The sequence below is a fragment of the Sus scrofa genome, chromosome 1, assembly GCF_054392235.1.
Source record: "Sus scrofa isolate SSC_HxYL_T2T_F1_AM1 chromosome 1, Sscrofa_HxYL_maternal_Yorkshire_Landrace_v2.0, whole genome shotgun sequence".
Taxonomy (NCBI): domain Eukaryota; kingdom Metazoa; phylum Chordata; class Mammalia; order Artiodactyla; family Suidae; genus Sus; species Sus scrofa.
In genome coordinates, this window is record NC_139383.1 from 121,669,461 (window position 1) to 121,692,302 (window position 22,842).

The window sequence follows — 22,842 nt, forward strand, 5'->3', positions numbered from 1 at the left end:
AGTTCCCCAACGAGACATCAGATATTTTTCCTCCCCTTTTTGTACCCATTTTATTATATAGAACTACCACAATGCTCAATAAAGCCAATATAAAGAATACAAAAATGGCTCTTTTAGACTGGAGGGAGTAGGTCTAAGGCAGGGCGAGGAAGCGCCTCCAACCACCGAGCGGGTCAGAAAAGGCTGGAGGGCTTCGCCAACCGCCCAGCGGCGGAGGGCGGGGCTGGCGGAGGCGCAGGCCCATCGCGGGCGGTAGTGCCTCCGCCCCCTCCCCACAGCAGCCGAGGGTGTGGGCGGAGGAGGGACTCTGAGGCTTCAAGACGCCACGCCTCCGCCTCTGCCTCAACCTGGGCAGAAGCCAGCTGCCGGGTCTGAAGCCTGTCGGGATGTCGTCACTTCCGAGGAGGTCGCCCTCTGCATCCGGGTCAGCAGCTGCCGCTGCCGCTGTGGCCGAGGGTCTGGTCCTGGGTCTTACCGCTGTTGAAGGAGAGCGGGCTCCGCTCGACGATACGTTCTACGACCTGGCCGTCCGCCCCACGTCGCCGGCCTGGAGGGGCGAAGAAGACGAGGAGGCCAAGGCTTCCTCCGGGGTGAGTGAGATCGGGAAGGCTGCTTACGGCGGGTGTAGGCAGGGAACAGTCCTGGCGGGCGGACGTCTGAGGGGCGCGTACCCCGGATCGTTTGAGAAAGGAAGCCCAGAACATTGTCAGTTGTAGGACGCGTCATAGAAACTGCCTGGAGGCGCTTCCTGCATCCCAGCCAGTTTAGGCCCCCGCCCTTGGCCGAGCTTCTGTTTGCACTTGCCATCCTTGCTTCCCCCCACCCTCCTCCCACCGCTTTTCCGTTTGTGGTGCTTGTCCTCGGCCTGGAAGCTGCCCTCTTCTCAGCCCCCTGCACATTTCCCGGTCTGGGTGCGGTGACTGGGCACTGTTGGTCCTTTATTTATCTCCAGCGTTGGTCCTGGTGCAGAACAAAGGAGCTTGGACGTCTAATGTGCCCTGCACCCTCGGGAGTAGACGCGGAAGCGGCATTTGTAATCAGATATTTAATGGACTTTACTATGCGAGAAACCGAGTTGCTGCGTGGATTCAGACACTCCTTTTTATTTACCTAGCAAAAGTGGTATGGGTTTCCTCGGTGCCACCGCAGATCTACTGCAGCAGCTCATATTAAGTCAGAAATCCATTTTGATATGTTAACGTTGCTTTGAAATTTACCCAGGTTTTCCCAAAACTTTCTTTGAGAGCACGGCTTTTATCGTGTTCATCCAGGTAGTCATAGGGCCTTCCATATAGTTAGTTGAATGAAGTGATTGCCTTTTGATGTTGCTTTTTTTAATCCTCATCTTTTTAAAATTAGGATCTCTATTTCTCCTAATGCTTAATTACATAATTTTAAGAAATTAAACGTATTCTTTCTTTAAAATTATATGAGTTTCTGCAGCTTGTAAATTGCTTGCTCAGTTATACTTGAAGTTACCAAGTCTAGTTAACCATACAGGCTGTGTTCTTGATGGGCTCTCACACCTCCTTAGTTCCTATCATTTTACATTTTTTTTCTTTCTTACAACTTTATTCTTAATTTTTATAGTCTCCTCTATTGCAACCTGCTGTTGTTGAGCTGGGATAGGAAGTGTGACAGGTCCACTTCTGCAAACATAAAGCTTGAACTAGAGCATCATAAGTCAGTGCCGTTGTAGTTTTTCGGCATTACAGGACCTTTGAAGCTAAGTGTAACCAAATTTGGCATTGCAGGTTTATTCTGTATAAACTTGCCAGTGAACAGGGGACAGTGTGCTGTAGTAGAAACAGACTAGGTATAATCCGGAAACCATGATGTTGTGTCATTTGCCTCATATATAAAATAAAATGGGAATAATAACACCAGTGTTTTAGAACACAAAGTTTTTGGTTGAAACATATGAAATGATGCTCCAGTGGTTGGTAAATGGGAAAAGCACTCTTTGGGAAAATGATTCTGTTCATTCTTCTGGAGTATTGCTGGTAGAAGGAGCAGTGGTGGAGAAAGGCTCTTAGGAAAGGAGGTATATGGATAGCCAGATCAGATAAATTAACCTTGGCTGACAGTGGATCAAAAGATGTGTTAAGGAGTTCCCGTCGTGGCTCAGTGGTTAAGGAATCCGGCTAGGAACCATGAGGTTGCAGGCTCGATCCCTGGCCTTGCTCAGTGGGTTAAGGATCTGGCGTTGCCTGTGAGCTGAGGTATAGGTTGCAGACGTGGCTCGGATCCCGCGTTGCTGTGGCTGTGGTGTAGGCGGTGGCTACAGCTCGGATGCGACCCCTAGCCTGGGAACCTCCATATGCTGCAGAAGCGGCCCTAGAAATGGCAAAAAGCCAAAAAAAAAAAGATGTTTTAAGCTTACATCCTGTAAAGCAGTGTTCTAATATGAGGCTAATATTGCAAAGTTATGATTTGTGCTACATCTAATATTTGTAACTCTACAACAGTGTTAGAAATCAGTTATTAGATTTATCTTAATGTTCAGAGAGCATCTCCAGTATGTTCTGCATACTGATAGTATAATAAATGCACTTTTTGTAGTCGGCATAATTATCTGTGCTTTATCGTCACAGTATTGAGAAATGTCAGCACCACTATAATCTTTCTTGAGTTTTGTGTTAACATTTCTGATAGGGTATCACATTTAATTGAGATATGTAATTGACATGACTTTTTAGTTTCAGGTATGCAACGTCATGATTCATTATTTGTATATATTGCCTAGTGTTTACTACTGTGAGTCTACTTAACCTCCATCACCGTTCTTAGTTACAACTTTTAATATTTACTCTCTTAGCAGCTTTCAGGTATATAGTACAGTATTATTAATTAGTCACCATGATGTACATTACATTTCCAGGACTTATTTTATAGCTGGAAGTTTGTACCTTTTGACCCCCTTTACCCATTTTATCCACTCCCACCACCACCTTTGGCAGCCACCAGTATATTCTCTATCTGTGAGCTTGGCTTTTGGGTTTTTGCAATTTGGGGTGGGGGGCAGTGTTTAAGACTCCACATATAAGTGAGATCGTACCGTTTTTGTCTTTCTCTTTGGGACTTATTTTACTTAGCCATAATGCCCTCAAGGTGTTGTTGCAGATGGCAAACATTTTTTAAATGGATGAGTGATATCCCATTGCACACACACACACAGAGAACGCTTTTATTTACCTCTTTATACGTCAGCAGACACTTAGGTTGCTTGTGTATCTTGGCTGTTGTTAATAATGCAGCTGTGAAAATGGGGGTACATATGTCTTTCTCAGTTTGCACTTTTTGACAATAAATACCCAAAAGTGGAATTAACTGGATCATAATGGGAGTTCTATTTTTATTTTTTTTGAGGAACCTCCTTATGTTTGCCATAGTGGCTCCACCAAGTTAACATTCCCACCAAGAGTGCACAAGGATTTCCTCTTCTCTATATGTTCACACTAATGCTTGTTATTTCTGTTTTTTGTTTTTTTTTTTTTTTTCCCTGATAATAGCCATTCTAAGGTGTGAAGCGGTATCTCATTTCATTCTTAAAAAACTACATCACCCTGGTCTCAAGGAAGCAATGTCAAGCAAGCATATAGGATTCTTACAGAGTCGTTTTAGTGATGTTGCTAAACACACAGGCTGGTCTAAAGTATTTAAAGTAAAAAGACAAAAAATAAATAAATAAATAAAGTATTTAAAGTGCTACCAACTTGCCAACTTAATAGGAAAAAGTGAACATAAATATTTAAAATGAAGTTCTTTCATGAAAAAGGGGAAGTGAAAAGCTTGCCTAGGCATTTCCTTTTGCCAGATGTAATTGATTTCAGCATACATGTTGGTTACTAGCAACTATTCCAGCATCTCTGTTAAACTGCAGAATAGAATTGCCATGTAAAATTATAATTCAGGCAGTTTTAAATATGATCTTTTTTTGTTATGAAAGTATAGTTGATTTACAATGTTGTACAAATTTCTGCTATACAACAAAGTGAGTCACACATATATATATGTCATATATATGTATTCACACATACATTCTTTTTTTAATATTATTTTCCATCATGGTCTATCCCAGGAGATTCCTGTGCTTTGTAGTAGGACCTTATTTTTCATCCATTCAAAATGAAATAGTTTGAATCTACTAACCTCAAACTCCCCATCCATTCCACTCCTTCCTCCTCCCCCTTGGCAACCACAAGCCTTTTCTGTGTGTCTCTGAGTCTGTTTCTGTTTTGTAGATAGGTTCATTTGTGCCATATTTTAGATTCCATATGTAAGTGATATTATATGGTATTTGTCCTTTTCTTTCTGACTTATTTCACATAGTATAATCTCTAATTGCATCTAAATATATTAATATTTAATTTTTGCTTATATTGTTAGGCTGCAGGGGGAAAATCCCCATTTTTTTCTTGGTTGAATTTATCATGACACCTCCCTTCTGCAGCTATGTCAGGAGGAAATATAACATCTCCTTGATTTTTAACTTCACTGAGGTCATCTACTCTTGTGAATTTATCAGTGCCCTCCACTGGTAACTGGCACATCACTATGTAATGTGCCACCACTCCGACAAATTTGTTGAAAACTCAGGTTACTCGTGTTGTAGTCTATTATTTTAACAAATAGCATCTTAAAAGTGTCATTTCCCCATTGTGATTTACCAAATAAATAAACAGAAAAATGGGAAACAACCGCGGTTAACTGGTTAAGTCAGCAACATCCTGATTTCCTTCAAAGTGGTTTTGCTTATATTGCTCCTTTCTTGTTTGTTTCCTGTTCTTAAAGCTGCTGATGATAATGTGCTTCTAAGAACAGCCCTCTCTCAGTTTAAACTTTTTACCTACCTAGTGCACTTTTCTCTTTAAAATTTGTGATGGAATGATTAAGAGTAGGTCTATATTTCTCTCTTTATCTAGGTTCTATTCCACTAGCTTAACTAATGATCTCCAAACTAAATATCCAAGTCCGTATGCTGTGGTGTATTACCATCACATGATTCGATGATATTAAAGTAAAATTGAATGAATCAGCCAAGTGAACTGAAAGACTCTGGCGTACTGTGTTTAGAGGAGTACTTTCACATGATAGACTTGTTCAAGTGGTAAAGCAGCATAAAGATATGGTTTTGTATTTTAGAATTTCACAAGATAAATATTTTCTGTTACAAACATGGAATAAATTTTTTTTTTTTTTTTTTTTTTTTTTTTTGTCTTTTTAGGGCCACACCCACAGCGTATGGAAGTTCCTAGGCTAGGGGTGGAATCGGAGCTGCAGCTGCTGACCTATACCATAGCCACAGCAACGCAGGATCGGAACCAAGTCTGCACCCTCCATAGCTCACAGCAATGCCAGATCCCCAACCCACTGAGCGAGGCCAGGGATTGAACCTGAGTTCTCATGGATACTAGTTGGGTTTGTTACTGTTGAGCCATGATGGGAACTCCAAACATGGAATAATTTTACCAACAGAAATTGACACTGCTTGTATATAGGTTACACCAAATACTTTCACCCCTTTTTTTGAAGGGTGAAACTTAACATGAAGCCTACTTATATAGCTTAATAAGCAAAATAAACCTAAGAGGTTGAGCAAAACAAAAGTTTACTATTCAGTGTCATGTCTTACAATTAAATATTTTTAAATTTAACTAATATTTACAGGCCTTATTTGCCAGACACTGTGTTGATATTGGGAATAGAATGGTAGCAACTTCCAGTCACTTCTTTTATTTTTGAAATATTAAATATTTTTCTGGGTATGTAAGGTGTTTGAAAAAAATACCGAGAACATCTTAATATTTTCCCAACTGACCCCGTAAAAATATGAGACTAAATAATGGAGAGCTTTCCTGATTATTAAATCTAGGAAAAGAGATTAGTTCACTTTAGAGTGAGTATCAAAAACTTGAGAAAACTTTGAGAAGTATAATGAGTTTAAAAGTTGGAAGAAACTGTCACTTCTCAGCCTTTAGTAATAGAATGCTTCACCCTTATTTGAACATGAATTCTAGAGTAATAAGCATTAAGGATTTGGGTTTATTGGCCATCATTTGGGGGTCTAGTCTAATAGTCCTCTGGCTAAATAAGATTGCTTGGTAAGATAAGTATCCCTTTTTTGTTTGTTTTCCTCTCTCCAGAGAGTAAGAGTTGCTGTCAGAGGACAGTCTATGACTTGAAGATGTGTGCTAATTATTTTAAAGTATAGGATATGTGTCAGAAACAGAAACTCTAAAGTTAAGGTTATTGTATTTTAAGTGTATTTCCATTAATTTCTCAAAATTGTGTTTTTCCCAGAGAGTTAATAGTGCCTTACTCATATATATCAATTAAAATTTATTTATTTTTTAATTTTATAAATTATAAATTTGCTGGCTTTTCCCAGCGAATATGTTGGTAGGGAAAAGACAGCATTTACTTTTTTTCCCCATGTTTGCAAATGGTTCCTCAAAAATTTAAACCTTTTGAGAATATTAGAAACCTCTTGAACATAAGTAAAAATTCAAACTGGGAAGAGAGCCTTCCAGTCTTAGCAGAGATATGAACTTAGTTTATTATGTGAAATCTAACTCTTGAGAAAATTCCCAGTGTAATTTTGTTGTTGTTCTGGAACGTAATGGGTTTTTTGGTACAACTTTGTGCGTCTTTTGAATGGTTTTAATGACACAGGAGATAGGTAACCATGAAACATGACCACTAGTTATACATAGTTTTAAAAGTTAAATGATTCAAAAGAGTTTACTTTGAAAAGCACCATTCTCCTCATCCCACTTTCTTTCTTCTTCCACTGGTGTCAATCATTTTTAACTTTGTTTTTAAAATTTCTAGTGATAACTAGTAATGCTTTCTATATCTTAGGAGATATATGTTACTGCTTTTTTAAAAGATAAATTCAGCTATCTATTGAGTTACTCTAATGTAAGTGAATTAAATATTTTGTTTATACTGCTTGTCCCCTAAAGTTGTACCAATTTGTTGCACTGTTAACCAGGTGATATTAATGACTTCTTTAATATACTTAAACCTCTATTTCTTACTACATCAACTATACCAAACTATATCCTTCATATTATAAGGTGAAAATAGTAACACCTACATCCTGCCTTGAAAAAACTAAAACAAAGTTAAAACATGTAGTTGCATGAATAGAAACTAAGTTCAGTATCTGAAAACTCACATGCTAAACAGTGTGAGAAAAGCTTGGTATAGATATGAAGCAAATCAGAATGTGGGATAATTCATTTACTGAACAGGTACTGAATAGCTTTCTTTTAAGTGGCTCAGGACTTACATCATTGGAACTGTAGAGAAGGAAATATAAAAGACAGTATACCACTTGAGCTCTACTGAGTCATGGGAGTGTAAACGCTGTTTATTAGTGTTCGGTTTCCAGAATTAATCTCTCTCCAAAGGATATAAAATTTACCTATGGGTCTAGAGTAGAGAACATGTTTACTTGCTTTTATTTTTTGTGCTCTCCTCCCCAAAATTGCTTTTACGTTAATCACAGTAACTAAGAAATTTTAGGAGTTCCCGTCGGGGCTCAGTGGTTAACGAATCCGACTAGGAACCATGAGGTTGTGGGTTCGATCCCTGCCCTTGCTCAGTGGGTTAAGGACCCGGCGTTGCTGTGAGCTGTGGTGCAGGTTGCAGATGTGGCTCGGATCCTGTGTTGCTGTGGCTGTGGTGTAGGCCGGTGGCTACAGCTCCGATTTGACCCCTAGCCTGGGAACCTCCATATGCTGCAGGAGCAGCCCAAGAAATGGTTAAAAAAAAAAAAAAAAAAAAAAGACAAAAAAAAAAAAAGAAGAAATTTTAAATTGCATCCTGGAACACAAATGCATGTTTGCAAATGAAAACAAGTACCTCACTGCACAATACCCCTATTACAAACAGTAATTACTTTATTAGCATATATATATCCTCTGTTTTCTAATTCTTGAGGGGAAAATGTGATAGTTGCAACCCAATAAATTTCATGACCAGGGTGGAAGTGTAAACTAAGGTATAAGATTATTGGATCTTTTCAGCATAAAAAGTGGAAAATAAGCCGATAAATTTCTTTTTTTTTTAACAGGACATTGGCTCTCCAGATTATCAGGAGTTTGTAGTTGACATAGAGTCCAGGCTAAGAATGGAAGGTGTAGAACTTAAGGAAGAATGGCAAGATGAAGATTTTCCAATGTGAGCAGTGCTTTTTATTATTATATTGTATTGTATTGTATTGTATTGTATTGTATTGTATTGTATTTTATTTTATTTTATTTTATTTTATTTTTTGTCTTTTTAGGACCACACCCAAGGCATATGGAAGTTCCCAGGCCAGGGGTCCAATCAGAGCTGTAGCCACTGGCCTACTACAGCCAAATCAACATGAGGTCCAAGCTGTGTCTGCGACCTACACCACAGCTCAGGGCGATGCCGGATCCTTAACCCACTGAGCGAGGCCAGGGATCGAACCTGTGTTCTCATGGATGTCAGTTGGATTCATTTCCACTGAGCCCTGACAGGAACTCCTGTTACTGAGCCTTTTTAAATGCTTTTTAAATGAAAACAAATTTAAAGCAAAACTTCATAGTTTCTTTGCTGGGATATCAGTAAATGAATATTGCACTTAAAGAAACCCACTGTTGCAGGGTGTTCATTTAATACTAGTAATAGATTCTGAGGGGTTTCTAGGAGAAGGCAGTCTTTAGATTTCTGTAAGAATTGTTAAAATGTACACTTATAAGAAAAAACTTACTAAATAGACAAGGAAGAGCTTTCTAGGTAATCTGGCCAGCTACCTTGACATGTCTGCATTTGTATTTACAATTGTATTGCCACCACGTGAGTTGAGGAAAAGAGCAAAGGCAGAGGTCTTTGAATGATACCTCCATGCCATCGTGGTCAGAAGACCATCCCAGTGCATAAGAAGTTTCCTCAGCAGGTAGAATATGGACAACTGGCGAGAGTACTGTCATTGCATAGCACAGCATGATAGTAATGTAGAAATGCTGTGCTCAAAAGAAAATTGTAATCATCATTATCATGTTCCTATTGTGAGTGACAGTGTAGCTTCATCATACATTGTATCATTCATCACATTAAATTCATGCATTTGAAATATGTTTGTTTTTTAGGTTGTTAATGATTTTTTTTGGGGGGGGCACACCAGTAGCACATGGAAGTTCCTGGTCCAGGAATTGAACTCATGCCACAGCAGCCACCCAAGCTGCTGCAGCGACAATGCCAAATCCTTAACTCACTGTGCCAAAAGAGAACTTCCATGTTAATGATTTTTATATTTGTTTTGTAGTTGTATTTAAGAGCAGCAGTAGATTTATATCTACTTTTATGTATTACTTTATAAGTCAATTCAGGCAGTCTGAAAATTTTTTTTTAACAGTGGTTTGTAAATTAATAAAGCTTAAGAAACGTTGCTTTATTCAGTTTTTCACATAATTGTTTCTATAAGCTATTTTAATCCTTGTATTTCAAAAAAAATTTCTTTTAATTTCTGGGTTAAAAATTATGTCTGTGTGTTCTAGACCATTACCGGAAGATGATAGTATTGAAGCAGATGTATTAGCTGTAACTGGACCAGAGAGTCAGCCTGGTAAGAACTTGACACTTAGTTTCAGTGAAATGATAGACTTTAACTGTGCTATTTTTTTAAAAACACATTTCTTTGTCAAGATAAAAAATATACTTAGTTTTTGTTCTGTCATAGGGTGCCAAAGGATAAGTTAAATGTTTAGGAAAGTGTTTTTGGAATGCTTTGGAAATTTAACTTTCCAAAAACATACCCTTGGGTTTTGGAAATTTCAACAATAAAGGGATGAGGTGAGATCATTTTTAGTAGTAAAAAGTAACTATAAGATCCGCTTCTTTTATTTAAAACAGCATATCCTTGTTCAGATGTATCTTGCTATGATATAGAAGCAATAGTGATCAAAATCCAATGTTTGTAAATTAGTGCTCTAGAATTGTAATTAATTAATTAAGGTTATTTTCTCAAAAATAAAAGGTTAGAGTTTTTCTCATTCACTTTATGCTTCTAAGCATTTTTTCTAAAAATATCTTTCACTTTTTTTTTTTTTTAACCCATTCCAGGCTCACTAGAAGTTAATGGCAATAAAGTGAGAAAGAAACTGATGGCTCCAGATATTAGCCTGACCCTGGACCCTAGTGATGGCTCTGTGTTGTCAGATGATTTGGATGAAAGTGGGGAGATTGACTTAGATGGCTTAGATACACCATCGGAGGATAGTAATGAATTTGAGTGGGAAGGTAATTATTCCATTGTTTTTACCTGACCTTTATTAATAAATGTTTGTGTACATATATATACATAGTGGCATTTTCATATTAGGATAATAGAAAAAAACTTAATCATGAAACCAAATAAAATTAATGATTAAGGTATCTTTTTGAAATAAGGTTATGCTTTGTAGAATTCATATATTTGTTATTCAGGTACGAAATTCTGCTAACACTGAATATTCTCATGGCTTTCAAAACTGTTTATAACAGATTACACATGTAGCTTTACTTTTTTCTTAATTGCCCAGTGCTGTAAAGTTAGGTTTTTTCCTTGTTACTGCCAAATACTACCTGATAATTTGTCATGTTCTTTTAGTCAGTTGATCAACTAAGAAAAAAAACTTTGAAGAAACATGTACTTTAGGGAATGTGCTAAAAGTAGTTAAGAATTTGCAGAGATGGATTTCTGAAGGGAGTTTTATTTGAGGGAGATTTTTTTTTTTTTTAATAGGTTTGCCCGGTAGTGCTGCACTTTGTAAACAACCGATTTGAATTAATGTCTACTCCTTGCCTTCACCGTTATATTCCTTATCATTAGTTACTTGGAATTGAAAGCAATTGGCATGTGTTGTGCTTTGCATGCTTTCTTTATTAGGTAATTGCTGTCTGTAGTATCTTTATAGCTATTACTAATTTATATATATATTTCATCTTTAAAGTTATTTTTACTTCAAAGCAGCACTAGGTATGTTATCTGCAGTAAGGAGTAAGGTCTTTAATTTGCTCTATCTTTTGTTCCTTTTTTTCTTCCCCATTTTACTGGTTCAATAAGCAGTCCAGTAATAAGCAATATTTTATAAAGATACTGAAATAGTTTTCTGCCTGTGTGTTTTGTCTCTTCTTTCTTTAATGCTGCTGTAGTCATTTCCTGGAAGGATATTTTCCGTTAACAGCTTTGTCTTGGAAACAACTAACATACAGTAGGTTTCCCCTCCCCCCATCTTTTGGTAAGGACTATGATACTGAATTTTTGAAAAATCATTACTTCATTAAAAATAGCTAAAATGCAATCTTAAAATGTAAATTATGCCTAATCATTGGTGCTTTTGCTTTGGCTGATGTCACTTTAAAATAGACTTTTGCATGTACACACCTAAGAATATTATCCATAAATTTCTGCTTTATAAGACTGATCAAATGAGAAGTAATTATTGACTAGTTAACCACTTTCTATCTGGTATTAAAATGTTTGGGGAGTAATTTATGTGCTCAACAAAAAAAGACAGTTGGCTCCAGAGTTGCTTTAAGTTACCATAGTGGTAACTGTCAAGGGCAGTGTTATAAATGGAATCTGGAAACGCCTTGCAGGGCCAGTATACTAAGATTTTGATGGCTGTATCAATTACCTTTTCTGAACTTGTGGATGTATGTTGCACTGCGATTGGGTCCTCTCTGAATTAGGCAATGCGGAAAAGTTAAAGATCTATGATTTGTAAAAACAAAATGGCCTTAAATCAAGAGCAAGCCTTTTCCTCCATTATGGAAGAAATATTTAAAATTCTGCAGAAGGTATGATGAAAAATTCTCTGAACAAACTAAAACTAGATAGTAAGGTGGTTAACATGTAATTTGATTTTTATTGTGTAAATAATAATCCGTGATTCAAAAACCTTTTATTTTGGCAGATGATCTTCCAAAACCCAAGACTACTGAAGTTATTAGGAAAGGCTCAATTACTGAATACACAGCAGCAGAGGAAAAAGAAGATGGACGGCGCTGGCGTATGTTCAGAATTGGAGAACAGGACCACAGGGTTGATATGAAAGCAATTGAACCCTATAAAAAGGTTATCAGCCATGGAGGTAAGAGTGATCAAAGGGTGTTCATATTTTTTATTATAGTTTTAGAACTCTGAATGTTGAAAGAATCTCTCCTTTGAGATATAATTTTGAAAGTATAATAAATATTACGTCTTTTTTGAAACATTAACAAGTTTGAGGTAAAAGGGTAAAAATGAACATTTGAAAATTAATACATGGTATGTAGTAAGTTCATAGGTTACAGAGGTATGCAGTAAAAACTGTCTGCCTCCAACCCCTGTCCCTTGGTACCCCTAAACTGGGACTTTCTTCCCTTTTTATCTACTTGTAATTAATTTATATGCAGTGAACTACTTTAATCCTTTTTTGGTAGCATTTGTAATTTCCTTTTTTTTTCCAGATTCATTGAGATAAAATTGACTTAACATTGTAAGTTTAAACATGTTGATCTGATACGTTATATATTGCCCGTGATTGTTACCATAGCATTAGCTAAGACATGCATAAGGTCACATAATTACCATTTCTTTTTTTTTTTTTTTTTTTTGTGGTGGGAACATTTAAGATCTACTCTTAGCAACTTTTAACAACATTGGGAACTATAGTCACCACCGTTGTGCATTAGTTCCCAGAACTTAGTTATTTTCTAACCAGAAGTTTGTACTTGAACAACATCTCCTCTTTTGTTCCAGGCCTCAGCTCCTGGTAACCACCATCCTAATCTCTTTCTGTAAGATTGCTTTTTTTTAGATTTCAGATACAAACAGTATACTGTGTATTTGTCTTTCTTTTCTCTGACTTATTTCACTTACAAATGCTCTAATCTTAAGTGTTGACGAATGCCTATATAACCGTATATACCCATATAATCTACTTTCTCTAGCCATACGAAACATGTTCGTTGCCCCAGAAAATTCTCTCGTACCCTGAATATCCTCTCTTTAATAATCACTATTCTGATGCCTTATCCCATGATTAGTTTTGCCTGTTACAGAATTTCATTTAACTGGAATCATTTAGAATATACTTTTTGTCTACTTTTGCTCAGTATAATGATTTTGAAATTCATTCATGCTTTTGCTTATATCCGGAATTCATTCTTTGTTGCTGCTGAGTGGTACTGTATTGTGTGGATAAACCACAGTTTGTTTGTACATCCCTTTTTTGATGGACATAAAAGTTTTTTCCAGTTTGAGCTATTATAATTTAAACTGCTATGTTTCTTTTGTTTTGCTTTGGGTTTTTTTGCTTTGTTTTTTGGGCCATGGCATGCAGTGGTTTGATGTGGGATCTAAGTTCCCAGACCAGGGATTGAACTTGGGCCGCAGTGGTGTTATGTGCCAAATCCTAACTGCTAGACCACCAGGGAACTCCCCATTCCACATTTTTATGGAACACCTACTTTGTTTATTTGTGGACTCTACAAGAATAAGGCTTTGTTCCTTACGAAATTTACAAGTCGAACAGGAAAAGCTATGAAGTGGCAGTTTTCACTTCTATCAGTCTGACTGTGCTGAACATAGAAGTTTATCTAGGCACTGTGTAAATAGTACCAGAATGTTAGTGGTAGTCAAAATGCAACTCACTCTGTAGAGCATGTCATATTACCTGAAACCCTTCTAATATAGGACAGGGGGCCACATAGGTCAGGCAGATTGGGTTTTTTTCACAGAGCGTTGTTTCTGCTTAATTTACTCTCAGACAAATGCATTCTCCTGCTTATTTCTGTAGTCTTCATTCATCTGAAAGCAAATCACTTGAATACTTGAAGTTATATTATTCTGCCTAATTTAGTCTTATTCAGTGAAGAAAACAGGATAATATGGATCAGGAAGTCCACAGACATGTATTAATTCAGCTAGTTCATTGGAAGCAAGTTATAAGACCTGCCTTATGATTCAAACCTAGTATTTTTGAGAAATAGCACTTTATTTTTTTAGGGGAAAACAGGGCCATTTTATCCCATTGAGTTAGCACAGTGTGTTTTGTGACTAAGGGATTCAGAAAGGTAGTAAAGATTCTCATGTACTTGAAATGTTTAAACCTTTTCAGTGTGTGTTTGTGAAAAATAGAAAATTAAAGCTGAAATATTTCCTAATAGTTACAGCTTAATCTGTATTATATTTAAAACATTTATATTTTAGATATTATAATTAAAACATGTATTTCAGCACTATTTTTCTTCACTTGGACTTACGTCAGATATAATCTTGTCTTACTTTTTAATACCTTAAAATCTATAAAATGCTAGAAATCATTAAATGTAGAACTTTCCTTTTTTTTTGCTTTTTAGGGCCACAGCCACAGCATATGGAAGTTCCCAGGCTAGAGGTCTAATCAAAGCTACAGCTGCCGACCTACACCACAGCCACAGCCACGCCAGATTCTTAACCCACTGAGCGAGGCTAGAGATCCTACTCACAACCTCATGGTTCCTAGCTGGGTTCGTTAACCACTGAGCAACAATGGGAACTCCCTAGAACTATTTTTTAAAAAGCCACCACTTTAAGCTTAAGTTGCGTAAGAATGTTTTATTGCAGATACTGTGTTATGTCTGCCTAGATTATATTACTCTACTTGCTAAAATAATACTGGCTTTCTGAGTGTGCTAATTTAAGTGGATTTTTGGTTTTTATGCCTTCCCTTTCCTCTTTAAATTTTATTGTTGTCTTTTTGAGAAAAGAGGATTTTAAGATCTCTATAAGACTATATAGGGTCAAGACAAAAAATCTATACTTTCTGATTCAGAAATGTGTGGAACGTCAGCCACTATAATTTGTCAACCACAACTGGTATCCTCTGAAAAATCTTCAGAGTAGACTCATACTGGTTTATTTTTCAGGATATTACGGAGATGGATTAAATGCCATTGTTGTGTTTGCTGTCTGTTTTATGCCTGAAAGTGGTCAGCCTAACTATAGATACTTGATGGACAATCTCTTTAAGTAAGTAGATCATCACAAAAATATTTGAACAGAGTTGAGTTATTTAGGTCTCCAGTTTAAGGAAGTGAACTTGATTTAGCTGGGTAAAAATGCTAAAGATCCTAGTTCTGATTCCTTAGGTCTATTTTTTGGCATTATGAAACTATCCAGTTTCCAACTCAGTAGAATTATCATTTTAAAACTGGAAGAGATATTACAGATGATCTGTTCCAACTTCTTTATTTTACATTTGAGGACATTTTAAATGTAAAGAAGTGACTTTTGTCTCAGAATCACTTGGCTGAAAGCTAATTCAGTTCTGTTGTGTTTCCACAGTCATTCTGTTTCTCAAGTTATTGCAGATTTTTAAAAACTTTATTGGGGAAAATTTCAAACATATGCAAAGGTAAAGAGAAGTATATTAAAGCTTCGTTTAACAATCACCCACTTCCACAATTACCAGTTTATATTTTATTCTCACAAATACTCCCCCCATGGTATAATTTTGAAGCAAATATCAAACATCATTTAAACCTTTTTTCTTTAAATAACCATAACACCAACTAATGCAGTTTTAAATTTTAGTTTTTTCTCTCCCTGAAGGAGAAGGAAGGGAATTGTATTATTTGGATAAGTGGTTTGATTCTGCATAGCAGTGCTTAAGCCTTGAACTTAATTTGTTTTTACAGGTATGTTATTGGCACTTTGGAGCTGTTAGTAGCAGAGAACTACATGATAGTTTATTTAAATGGTGCAACAACTCGAAGAAAAATGCCCAGTCTGGGATGGCTCAGGAAATGTTATCAACAAATTGATAGAAGGTATTATAAATACAAGTTTGAAATCTAGTCTGAATAATTTCTATAATGGCCTTATTAAATTTCATTTTATGTTTCCGCTTGAAGGCACCATGTATCTGCTTCATAAATTACATTTATTAATTTCATAACAAGTTTCTATTTTCAAACTTACAGCTCCCCCCTTTTTTTTAATGATCTTTATTTTATTAGGTAACATTGTATTTAATTTTTTTTTGTTGTTTTTTGGCCGCCTGGTGGCATATGGAATTTGAGCCACCATTGCAGCAAAGCTGGACCCTTAACCCACTGTGCTGTGCTGGGTATGGAACCTGTGTCCCAGCAGTCCAGGGTCGCTGCCAGTCTTGTTGCATCACAGCAGGAACTCCTTCAAACTCACAGCTCTTTATTTCTCCTTTATACCTTATGGAACATTTTCCTATAATTTACATTTTGAGAAGGGGTGGAGAATGTAGTATATTTCTTATTTTATTACATTTTATTACATTCTGGATTTTGCCTCATTTGTAGTACTTAGTATATTTTGTTCCTTAAGATGCTTGTTTAGTTGTAGTCTTTCTTCAGAATAAACTCTGGAAGTGTATTCTCCTGGAAGTTAGTCATCTATGCAGATGGAGGGTATTTTCATCCTTCGCTTGGTTTGACTTGACCATAGCTAATTCAGACTAATTTAATCAGACCCATTAATAGATTTCTCTTCATACCTAACATGACATAGGCTGGTTCTTGTGATTTTTAAAGAATATATGCTTAGAGATCACTTTAAGTGAGAAATATGATGATAAAACAGCAGTTTTTATTTGTCATTAAGTTGTCTAGGATAATGCTTTTAACTTTTAATCAATTTTTAGACTCCATAAGAATGCATTATATCTGATTTATGTTTCCTGTTTCTCTGATCTCCCCTCCCACCTTTCTACGTGCTCAGTGTCTTTCATGGTGTTGAAGAAATTACTAATAGTTTCTTTCCCCTCTGCCCTGAAAAATGAAAACAGCTTACTTAACAGCTTACTTTTGTATAAATTCAGTATTGGCCTCTACCCCTGGTTGAGAGAGTCCTGTCCTGAAGGCAAGTGAATGTATACTAGGAGACATTTAATAACAGGCTACAAGGTGGACATAAATTTAGCCAAATGAAGTAGAGTTCAATGTCATAGCAATAAGAAGGACCATTGAATTCAGTGAATTCAAAAGTGCATTTGCTTTCTTTAGGAATAACATATATAAATGACACTCTTGGAGGAAGGTTTTTTCAAATAATTTTTGTATAGACTTGCACATACTTGCAGATGTCTTAGCTTTTCTTCTAGCATTAGACTTTATAGAGCTTTTAAAGCTTTCTTTCTTTTTTTTAAACCCCAGGTTACGGAAAAACCTAAAGTCTCTAATCATTGTACATCCCTCTTGGTTTATCAGAACACTTCTGGCTGTTACAAGACCATTTATTAGGTAATTTTCTGAGAACCTTTGACTTAGGGGAAAAAAAAACTCTTTGTATGAATTTCTTGTCAGTTCTATTGGTCAGAAATAGTAAGGTGATTAATATTTTTCTTTTCTTCTGTAGCTCAAAATTCAGCCAAAAAATTAGATACGTCTTTAATTTGGCAGAGCTAGCGGAACTTGTCCCCATGGAATATGTTGGCATACCAGAATGCATAAAACAGTATGTTTTTGTTTTATTTATTTTATTTCTTTAATTGTACTGGATCTTTATATTTCGATGTGCAGGAGGTAAATATTTTAATACTCATTCTTTCTCCCTTCATATATTGTAAATATTTTGTAACTGCTCTTGTTTTTGTAACAAAGAAAAGGGGGAAGAAGACACTTTCCAAAACCCTTCCCTTAAGTCGCTGTTTTCTTCAGGCTCTCAGTTGAAGAAGCGGGAGGAATCCTGTGTCTGGTGTCTGGTCGTTCATTTATATTTTTAAAGCCTAGTTACAATCTTAGGAGATGATTTCCTAATTGGCTACTTGTAAAGAACATTCTCCAGACTTAAACGGTACTGCTCTCCAAATTTGAATAATCTCATCATTGCATCAAATAATCTTAGTACTAGGGAAATAAAATACTTATATCAGCCTGATCTTAATACTGGAATTTGTTCTTTTTACCAAATTCACTTATTTTTGTCTCACTTATTTATTTATTTATTTATTTTGTCTTTTGTCTTTGTAGGGCCAAACCCATGGCATATGGAGGTTCCCAGGCTAGGGGTCGAATCAGAGCTGTAGCCACCCCACCGGCCTACACCACAGCCACAGCAATGCAGGATACGAGCTACATCTGTGACCTACACCACAGCTCATGGCAACACTGGAAGGCGAGGGGTTGAACCCACGTCCTCATAGATAGTAGTCGGGTTTGTTAATCACTGAGCTACAACAGGAACTCCCTATTTCACTTTTAAAGGACTTGGTAGAAGGCTGTTAACATAAATAGTTGAGTATCACAGTAGTATAGTGTAGGAAAATGTTTCTTTGTTCTGTTAATCAGAGGTTTAGTCTGTTGAATGTGTCAAAGCCACATTTAAGTCAGTTTTGACTTTCTATATAGTATAATCAATGTTTTTGGTTTTGCCTGCAAACTTATAAGATTATTTTTAGTGCCTTTTTTTTGCATTTTTGTTCATCTTCATAACATGTATATTTACTGAAATAACTCTTCCCTACCAAGGTATGAAGAAGAAAAGTTAAAAAAGAAACAGAAAAGGTATATGCACACCTTGACTGGGTTGCATCTAGACTAGTCCATTTGCATTGCACAGACTAACTCTTCCTTTTTGGTTGGTTAGCTTGTAGACAAAGATAATAGCATTTGTAAATATAAATATACCCCAGAATCCAAACACAGAGTGAATCCAAAGTTCATGCTGGGTGTGGCTTGGATTCACTCTTAAAGCTGGAAAATAAAGACCTTAGCTTCTCTTTCCTTTTGGTATAAGTACTAATGGTAAAACCAGAGAAATTCCCAAGAATACTATTTTAAAAACCAGTTACTTGTAAGACCTTATCAGTATCACCATATACCTTAAATCTCTGGCTTGTGCTTTTGAAATATTTATGTACCTTTTAAATGGATCAGTTTTCCCCCCACTCCCTGGGGTTGATGATTATATTTGCAATGCACATATTCTTTGGCTAACCAACATTGATTTCCTTGTATGCTTAAATGGCCTGCTAACTAGTCAAATTCTAAATGTGATAAAATACCTAAAAGTTCAATCTACCATTTAATAGTGAAACACTCTGCTTTCCATCTTTAATTTTGAATACCTCTGCTTTGAGCATAACAAACTATCATTTCTTAATGTCTTGGCATAGAAGATGAAAGGCAAGAGTATAAAATAGTTACCATTTTTTAAAAATAGTTACCATTTTATATAGTAATTTAGAAAAATGTAGGATTTGGATTTAACTCATTACTGGATTTTTAAAATATTGACAAATTGGCAAAACAGATTTATACAGTCTTTCAGGAGGGTTAAGGTGAGAGATTTATATGCAGTTATCATTTTGACCATTGTAAAGAACTAGAACTAGAATATTAACTTTGAACATATTTTGCTCTGTTGATGAGCAAGAATTGAGTTGATAGAATCATAGCTTTATACAACACTTTACAGTTAAGTATTTTAACATAGAGATATGGACAGTGATTTTAGATCTTGCTAATATCTCATTTCTCTCAAGGCATTGTGCATTTGCCAGACAACCATCTGAAATGTAGTCTAAAATTGTAGAATATTTTGAAGCCAACTTCTTCATGGATCTCAAAATAAATTGCCTTTGTTGATAACACCTATATTGTGCTGTTTTACAAAATTCTTAATTATGTAATGCAGGCATCATAAAAAATGGAATTCTACTTTTATTTAAATGTATTATTTGAAACCTACCACTATTATTTTATCTTGATTTTTTTTAACTTCTGTTTCATTTACCTTAAATAAAATCATTACATATATCTTTTAGGCACTTCTTAGTTTTTGTACAGTTTCTTTAGCCTTAAGAGGTAACAAATTCTTATCAGCTTGAAAATGTTAACCTTCAAGCTTTAAAAATCTAAGGGCATGTTTCAAAATCAAATTAACAGAAGCTACATGTTGGGGAGCTTACTTACTCTCTATAAGGAGTACTGGATAAGGAGGATTCAGAACTGAGTGTTGAAGTATAACGGTTTTAAATGTTTTAGATGTTTCTTTCAAAGAGCTCAGTTCAGGTATGACCAAGGAGATGTTGACTGTTAAAACGATTGAACAGAATTTAAAAATAAAGTGATTATGAAATTGGCTCATACCAATATTTCAGATGTTGAAAACATTAATGTGTATTGCATGCCTTATCAAAAATGTGTACCTTCAGTTGCTTGATAACAATATAAAAAATGTTTTTAAAGGTTGCTAATCTGGTGTCGCCACAGGCCAGGGGTTTTAGGTCTGATTCACTTAGTGTTCAGGTGATTGTAGTAGTTGAAACAAGTGTGAGAAGTATCTCCATATGTTATACCAAGTTGTTCTAAACTCCCCTCCATCAGTGATTCAAACTACTACAAATATAAATATACAAATATAATAGTAATAGATTGTTGTACATTGTCTGTAAAGAGTTGTCTGTAATTTTGTGTGGTAATTACATAATTTTTCCTAATCCCCACTTGCCTAAATTTTGATGTGGTCTCTGTGTATCGTCCTCCTGTTCTAGTCATATTTTTAAACTACATCTAGATATTTGTGATTATTAAATCCTACAGGCTCTTACTATCAAAATAAATGACAGGCATTCACATTCTAAGTGTACCTGTAAATTTTGGAGAATAATTATGGCATATGTAAATATGTACTATTATCACTGAACTTGAAAATATATATAAGTTGATCATTTGGTGGCATCAGTGGCATTTTAATATTTCTGTTAACAAAATTATTTTGATGAATTGTTTTTCCTGCCACTTTCTTATCACTTGGCTTCTTGCCCCAGCCACGCTACATTTCAGCATTTTAATATGCCTGTTGTAATTTAAACTTTTAATAAAGTTTATGGGCATTTGTATGTAAAGTACCTTATAATCTTCAAAGAAACAACAGTTACGTTTCTTGCCAGTGTCCTCTTGCCTTTAAAAATTATCTTTTCCTAGTTTGGGAAATGTTTGGTAACCTTTTTACTATGCTTCTTTGCAAAGCTTTGTTTTTAACAGAATAATAATCTATCCTAAAATTCATCATTATTTTTAGAAAGAGAATTGTTCATTTGCTGATTGGTTATCTGTTATTTTTCATTAAACAGAGTTGATCAAGAGCTTAATGGAAAACAAGATGAACCGAAAAATGAACAGTAAGTTTGGCATCTAGTCCAAACATGACTGAAGAATGTGCTGATGAAGCAGTGCTTTTTTTTTTTTTTTTTTTTGCATTTATAATGCATTTATTGGTCCTGGTTTTTATGTAACCTGTTACAGAATTGACTTGACTTTTTCTTAATGGACTTTTGTATGAGGGACTGTTCACTGCTGTATTGGTTTGCAGATCTCTTGAATTTAGCTCTTTACTAGCTACTTGTAATCATTTTATATTTTATATTGCTAAATAGCAGAGAACCACACTTTATATAAAGCAGTTTTTGGATTTGTTTGTTAAATAATGTGTCTTCTTCAGTAAAATATTTATATGCCTAAATGGAAAAGGAAAGAGATAATATATATTTTTATGTTTTTGAGCAATATTTTTTAATGTATACCTTTCATGTGGAAGAATATGCAGATAAATAAGACCATGGTTTTGTAAAGTGCATGTTAGAATTTTTGTTTTTGTAAATGGTTCAATACATGTCCTGGGTCACTTAGAAAATATGCTCATAAGGTGAGGGACAGTTAAACTGGTTCTCATGAATATCCAAAGGTTATGTACATAATCTAAGTAGATTAGTACCACTCTGAGCTTTTTTCCCCCTTAACATTTGTTGTTTCTTAATTCAGACACACATACTCGAGTGTATTATGCACTTTTTCCTTTTTTAACTTAAAAGACATGTCAAAAAGACATTTTTAGAATTAGAGAATTTAAGAGGTTCAGAATTGGTTGTGTATGTATATATTGGACATTTTATCTTTTGGCTAAAAGTCAGAAAGAACTTCATTAAAATTTTTAGGTCTGTTCACTAATGTGAAATAAACTGTGTGTCCAGGGTATCACTTTCCTGAATTTGTGTGAGGGCAGTGTAATATTCAGAGAATGTGGTGAGTTATTCATTGTTAATACTTTTCTTTAGAAAACAGGGGCTGCTTTATTTAGTTGTCTTCAATGTGGGCACTTTACCAAAATACTTTCACATCAGGTGTTTGACCTAACCCCTGGTTTGTTTTCACATTTTCTGTTGAATCGTCTTGACAGTACTGTAAATTAAGTTATTTTGTAAGTCTTAGAGCATCATCATATTATGCTGTTTTGGATGACACATTTGGTGTAAGCATATAAACTCCTTGTTTAATTTGGTAAGAACCTTGACTCTACACTGAAATTGTACTTAGGTTTCCAAGTAGAACTAATTACCCACAAAATCATCCAAAAACAACAGATTGGTCTACTACTACGTCATATACTTGTGTGGCTCATATATTTGGTAAACTTAGTACCTTCCTCATTTAAGGTCATACCACGCTTCAGCTGTTCCTATAAGGTAATTTACAAAAGAGTAGCAAAATTGAGGTCAGTGAGAGCTAAACTGTTAGGATTTATTCCATCCTAGCCTGAACACACATGTATGTGGCTCTGCCCCCGCCCCCCCAAACCTCCCACCCTGTTGTTGGTCACACTCATGACATGTGGAAGTTCCCAGGCCAGGGATCAAATCCGAGCTGCATCTGTGACCTGCACCACAGCTACAACAACACAGGATCCTTAACTGCTATGCTGGGCAGTTTCCAACCAGAAATGCCACAGAGACAAGGCAAATCATTAACCCACTGTGCCACAACAGGAACTCCACACGTGTTGCTGTTTTTAGCATACTGTTTCTAGTACAAAAGAGAATT

At 35.7% G+C, this 22,842-nt stretch overlaps 1 protein-coding gene across 1 annotated transcript; it reads left to right on the forward strand.

Annotated features, from left to right (window-relative positions):
• Positions 1-412: 412 nt before the first annotated feature.
• Positions 413-21,756, forward strand: BNIP2 (BCL2 interacting protein 2). Its single transcript, NM_001435411.1, is given in 10 exon segments — positions 413-590; positions 8,084-8,190; positions 9,537-9,604; positions 10,102-10,278; positions 11,937-12,113; positions 14,914-15,016; positions 15,685-15,816; positions 17,176-17,262; positions 17,378-17,476; positions 21,099-21,756. Coding segments are annotated over 9 exon segments (945 nt in total). The 5' UTR covers positions 413-590; positions 8,084-8,140; the 3' UTR covers positions 21,151-21,756.
• Positions 21,757-22,842: the final 1,086 nt, after the last annotated feature.